A 6,335-nucleotide genomic window follows, 5' to 3' on the forward strand; every position below is an offset into this window, starting at 1 on the left:
TCAACTACTCTAATGATCCAAGAGTGCAACTTCAATAGTTTAACCATCAAACAATACGCAATTTTCTTTAGAGAAAAACAATCTTATTTTAGTTAATGAACCATATTTGTCTCCAAGAGGCTACAAAACAACACCTGAAGAGTCTTATATACACAATTTATTGATCGAAGAGTCACAAGGGGGAAAAAACATTGTAGAATTTTCTGGTCTTTATTCTACACGTGCTACATGTTCTACACTAGAGTGTTAATAATCGTCGAAATTACAAAAAGTGTAATATTACATGTATTATATTTACTAATTATACTGCTAATCACTTATGTGAAAAACCTAAGTAAATTTGATTAGAATTTTAGCATTGCAAACAACACAATAAAACTTAGACAATTTAAGGTAGGGTGTACAAGATTCAATTAAATGCACCCAAATTGACCGATCCAATCTAATCCAATCCAATTTCAATCTGTTTTGATGATTTGGTGGATTGGATTGGATATGTAATTTTAAAAACCGATATCCAATCTAATCCAATCTAATATTAATTGGATCAAATCAGATTGGATTTAAACATCTAATATGATTAGATCAGATTGAAAAAATCACAATCCTATTGGATCGAATACGAATTGACTAAATTATATTGGTTTCGAACTAATATACACCTGGCATGCCCCTACATGTCAATACGAAAACTTGGCAATGGCCAAGAGGTAACTTGCGCCCCACTTACTTTGCAGCACCATATAGTTAAGAACTGAGGTCCTAGCATTTAGGCTTTACAGAATATCCTATAGATAGATGAGCTTAAGGAAAGAAAATATAGAAAAGCACAAAAATTTGTGCTACTTTGAAGTTTGAACATATAGGCTGCATATAACTCGATGGGCTCTATCGCATATTCACACTTAAAATGGTGACTGTTATCACATGCGAAATTCTATAGTGAGGGTGCCATATATGGACATCTCATGTAGACCTTCATATTAGCCATAAGATCATTTTATTAAACTTAAGTGAAGTTACTATTCAGTTGAATCCTGTGGCTAATATAAAGGTCCACATCTATATGATCCATATATGACATCCTCACCATAAAATGACTTGTCACCATATACCTATTTAATCAGTTCTTTTTTCCTCTTCAATGAAATGACTTTGTTTTCATCTTTTTCCAATCAGTAGTCACTAAAGTAAAGCTTGAACATGACCTCATGTAAAGCCAAATTAGGCAAATCTAAAACTTAACCCTTGATTAATTAAAGTCTTAATTAAAAAAAATCCACATTGTCATTCCAAATCACCTATATTTATATCACCTACTTCAAGCTAAATAGCGCTTAAAGTGTGGCATTCTGCATAATAATAGTAATATGATTGGATTGGATTTAAACATCTAATATGATTGGATCAAATTGAAAAAAATCACGATCCAATCTATATTGAATCGGATGCGGATTGACTAAATTGTATTGATTTCGAACCGATGTACACCCGGCATGCCCCTACATGTCAATATCAAAACTTGGCAATGGCCAACAGGTAACTTGCGACCCACTTTACTTTGCAACACCATATAGTTAAGAACTGAGGTCCTATAGCATTTAGGCTTTACAGAACATCCTATAAATATATGAGCTCAAGGAAAGAAAATATAGAAAAGCACAAAAATTTGTGCTACTTTGAAGTTTGAACATATAGGCTGCATATAACTCGATGGGCTCTATGATATATTGACACTTAAGATGGTGATTGTTATCACATGTAAAATTCTATAATGAGGGTATCATATATGGATCTCTCATGTGGACCTTCATATTAGCCATAAGATCATTTTATTAAACTTAAGTGAAGTTACTATTCAGATGAATCCTGTTGCTAATATAAAGGTCCACACATCTATGATCCATATATGACACCCTCACCATAGAACGCCTTGTCACCATATACCTATTTAATCAGTTCTTTTTTCCTCTTCTTTTTCAATGAAATGACTTTGTTTTCATCTTTTTCCAATCAGTAGTCACTAAAGTAAAGCTTGAACATGACCTCATGTAAAGCCAAATTAGGCAAATCAAAACTTAACCCTTGATTAATTAAAGTCTTAATTAAAAAAATACACATTGTCATTCCAAATCACCTATATTTAAATCACCTACTTCAAGCTAAATAGCGCTTAAAGTGTGGCATTCTGCATAATAATAGTAATGTGATTGGATTGGATTTAAACATCTAATATGATTGGATCAGATTGAAAAAATCACGATCCAATCTATATTGAATCGGATGCGGATTGACTAAATTATATTGGTTTCAAACCGATGTACACCCGGCATGCCCCTACATGTCAATATCAAAACTTGGCAATGGCCAACAGGTAACTTGCGACCCACTTTACTTTGCAGCACCATATAGTTAAGAACTGAGGTCCTATAGCATTTAGGCTTTACAGAACATCCTATAAATATATGAGCTCAAGGAAAGAAAATATAGAAAAGCACAAAAATTTGTGCTACTTTGAAGTTTGAACATATAGGCTGCATATGACTCGATGGGCTCTATCATATATTGACACTTAAGATGGTGACTATTATCACATGTAAAATTATATAATGAGGGTGCCATATATGGACATCTCATGTGGACCTTCATATTAGCCATAAGATCATTTCATTAAACTTAAGTAAAGTGGCTATTCAGATGAATGATGTGTCTAATATAAAGGTCAACATCTATGATCCATATATGGTACCGTCACCATAGAACCACTTGTCACCATATGCCTATTTAATCAACTCTTTTTTCCTCTTCTTTTTCAATGAAATGACTTTGTTTTCATCTTTTTCCAATCAGTAGTCACTAAAGCAAAGCTTGAACATGACCTCCTATAAAGTCAAATTAGGCAAATCTAAAACTTAACCCTTGATTAATTAAAGTCTTAATTAAAAATTGCACATTTTCATTCCAAATCACCTATATTTACATCACCTACTTCAAGCTAAATAGCGCTTAAAGTGCGGCATTCTGCATAATAATAGTAATAACAATAATAATTAAAGTTCAAACCAAGCAGCCTAAAATTTTCCTAGCTACTTGCTAAAACATGACACATAGAGTGGTCTTATATGTTACTAGATCATGGAATTAGATTCAATAGAAGAGAATGCATCCAGAAGGTTGATCCAACTATCGCAGTCCTCCTCGTCTTCCTCCCCACTTATGTGACTCCACTGAACAGGAGAGTTCTTCTCAATTTCATCATTCCTTGCAAATCGTCCTCTGATGCGTGGCCGGCTGTCCGCCAACGTCTTCCGGCAAGCATACTGAATTCAGGAATGCTATATTAGTGCTTGTAATAGAAAAGGGTAAAAGAAAAAGTTCAGGATGAAATGCACTGACATAAATACAAAAGTGACATGGTTCTATATTACTACTATCATTTGACATATGTTTTCTTTGTGACAACCAATACCCTTTTCTTAAGGAAACAAGGACTTGTCATGATCATGAGAAGTGGTTGAGACACATTACAAGTGACCAGAACATTTTGTGTGGCTGTCTGTTCAATTTACTATTCAATCAAAAAGGGGTTCATGCTTTTGCAATTCAGAGTTAGTTTCCAAGTAGAAGAAGTTAATTGATCTAGCACTAGTGCAAAAAAACCAAAATTGATGTACCACTCTCTCTTGGGAAAGTTTACAATTTCAAACAGACGTCCAAAGAGTAAGACAATAGAAGGTTGAACGTCTGTTATTACGACCTGCATAGACATAAAGATGGAATGAAAGTTGATCTGCAAACAGGATTAGTTAATCATTACATAAGATATTGACCAGCAGAAAGGGAAAAAAATTTGGATTGTCGATATAATTAAAATTTTATGTGATAATTAAAGAATATTGATCTAAATTGGAATTAACTTACTCAATTGCATCACATACCATAGATAGTGACAATCCCCGTGAAAAATCACAATATAGAGTAGGCGTTAGTAATATTATTAGCACTCTTCATGTAACTTTCTGTACTTCAAAATAAGTATTCTATATTTCTTTCGCACGCTACACGTTGAAATAAAAGAAGTTAAAACAGAATGCGAAGTCTAACTATTATACGAATCGATAACGACAATTAATTGACTCCAGGTTTAACAATTTCCATGCATAAATCATTCAACTGCACAGATAAAATGTCATTTCATCCAATTTTTTCAAACAATTATTGAGCTAGCTATAGCTATTCTATTGCATCCAAAAGACCACTAAAACTATCAACAGCGTATATGTCAAACGTGCACTAGCATATCTTTTACACTAGTTGAAAATGAAATAAAAGCAATGTAGGATGTGACACACACCAAAGCTTGGAATGATATATATTGTAAGCAAAAATTTTACATGAAAATATAATTGATGTGAGCAATTGTGGGCCAAAAAGCAATAAGATAACTATATACACACTCATGCCATAAAGCTTAAAGTAGAGCTAGCTAGTGGGTCATCAGGTCAAGCAGCAACTAGTCAAAAAAATTTGAATTATCTAATATTATATTTTGAAGCAAATAAAAAATAAAATAAAATAATTGAAGCAAATAAATAAATAAATAATTGAAGTAACCTTAATGGTCTTGTTGAAGTTCCTGAGGTTGCGCTTGTTTCTATACCTCTCAATTCTCTCTTTCTTCTCCTCAGGATTATATGGACAGGCTTTGCTCATCCCTTCTATGATCATACTGCTCTCACTCGACAAGGGACTAGTTTCTGATGATGATCTATTGTAACCGCAATATTGCAATTGCTGTGGCATTCCATTGTTCATATTATTTATCAGCTGCATGCATCCACAATATATATTATGGCACAAAACACAAATAATTCCACTCAAACTCAACAACCTCACAAGTAATATTTACGAAGCAAAATCGCATAAATGTTATCTTATCAGACTGTTTTAAGAATACTTTAAACTACTAATTATGCTAACTTTTGTCGGCAATATTTGAGAAGTAAAATCGCACAAATGTTATCTCGTCGCACTGTTCGAAGAATTTTCTAAAGTATTAATCATATTAATTTTTGTCTGATTGTAGGATCATACACAGTAAATTTGAACTATTCACATCATGTCAAATTTTGTATGTATGTGTCGAAGTCTGTTAACATATATACAAACTATTGATTATGTTAATTGTTGCTACGACTAATAGAAACATTTATCGTACAACATATTGTTAAATCACTCTCATGCACCTAAAAACTTGATTATGCATTGTGATTAGTTTTTATGCGTATCTGTGAGGGTGTGAAATGGTAGAGAGAAATTAATTAATGTGGGCATTTGAGTCACTTTAGTTGAAGTAACTAAATTGACTAACTCTCTGTACATATCAAACCTGCAAATCCAAGTCTCCGGTGCTGTAAACCCTGCGGACGGGGCCGGTCTCCGACTCAAGTAAGTCGGAGACTAGCCTGTGGGTCCCGCAAGAGGTCTTCTGGAGTGAATGGCTGCTGACGCTGCGCTGAATCAGCGTAGCGCCACCACCAGTCCCGCTGCTGATTGGGGAGGCGCAGTAGCTGCTGGAGCCGCTGCTGCAGCTGTTGCTGAACTCAGCCGAGACGAGCAGCTGCTCATGATAAAGCAACGGATGAGCCGGTGGCGAGCCCTGGAACTGGAAGTCGGCGGCGCGTGGAAATGCGGTGCTGTTGTGTCCGTACATTGGCGCGTGGGTTTAGGGTTTTAGGAAGGGTTTGGGAGATTTTTGATGAGTGGAGTGCAGGAGTGAAGATGAATTTATGAACGTGTGCTGGAAGGCTGGGACTTTGCAGGGGTACTTAAAGAGCGAAGAGGGAGGAGGGAGGGAGGGAGGATGGGAAGGTGGGGCCCAGAGAGCAGAGAAGAGATGGGACAGGTCTGCAGGATGACGTGGACGATGACGTCACGCTATTGGGGGCAAAACGTTGACCTTGTTCCTTCTTTTACCTACTTGTGTTGTGTAACTGTGTTCTGCTGCTACTGGAGGTTCGGGGTGGGGTGGGGGTCTGAGACTGGGACGAGACGTTAGCCTACCAGCAGAGTGCCCTTTGAAGAAATTCTTTAAAACCTCTCTTACACTTTAGCTATTATATGTTGCTAAATTGTGAATTTGGATGACAAGTTTAGATACGATGAAGAAAATTTTCAAAATGAGTGATTTTTGGCTCAAGAAAAGCAGATATCAAATGAGCCCATAATTCTATCTTATAAATCGAGAATTTAATTCAAAATCTGACAACATATACATCGAGAATTTCATTCATAGTCTGACAACATATACAACGAGATTTTGCCTATGACGTTCT

At 35.4% G+C, this 6,335-nt stretch overlaps 1 protein-coding gene across 4 annotated transcripts; it reads right to left on the minus strand.

Moving 5' to 3' along the window:
- On the minus strand, positions 2,924 to 6,128 carry LOC18774820 (zinc finger protein CO3). Of its 4 annotated transcripts, XM_020565135.1 has the most exons (4): positions 5,390 to 6,125; positions 4,615 to 4,827; positions 3,675 to 3,757; positions 3,093 to 3,320 (listed from the first exon to the last, which is right to left on the minus strand). In XM_020565135.1, exons 1-4 carry the CDS (start codon positions 5,711 to 5,713, stop codon positions 3,215 to 3,217), a joined length of 726 nt encoding a protein of 241 aa, XP_020420724.1. In that variant the 5' UTR covers positions 5,714 to 6,125; the 3' UTR covers positions 3,093 to 3,214. The 4 variants fall into 4 exon arrangements, with proteins under 4 accessions (XP_020420725.1, XP_007206624.1, XP_020420724.1 ...); XM_020565136.1 differs by lacking the exon at positions 3,675 to 3,757 and having other exon boundaries at positions 2,924 to 3,320; positions 4,615 to 4,794; positions 5,390 to 6,122; XM_007206562.2 differs by lacking the exon at positions 3,675 to 3,757 and having other exon boundaries at positions 2,924 to 3,320; positions 5,390 to 6,110.

Source organism: Prunus persica, chromosome G6 (assembly GCF_000346465.2).
Source record: "Prunus persica cultivar Lovell chromosome G6, Prunus_persica_NCBIv2, whole genome shotgun sequence".
In the NCBI taxonomy this organism is placed as follows: Eukaryota; Viridiplantae; Streptophyta; class Magnoliopsida; order Rosales; family Rosaceae; genus Prunus; species Prunus persica.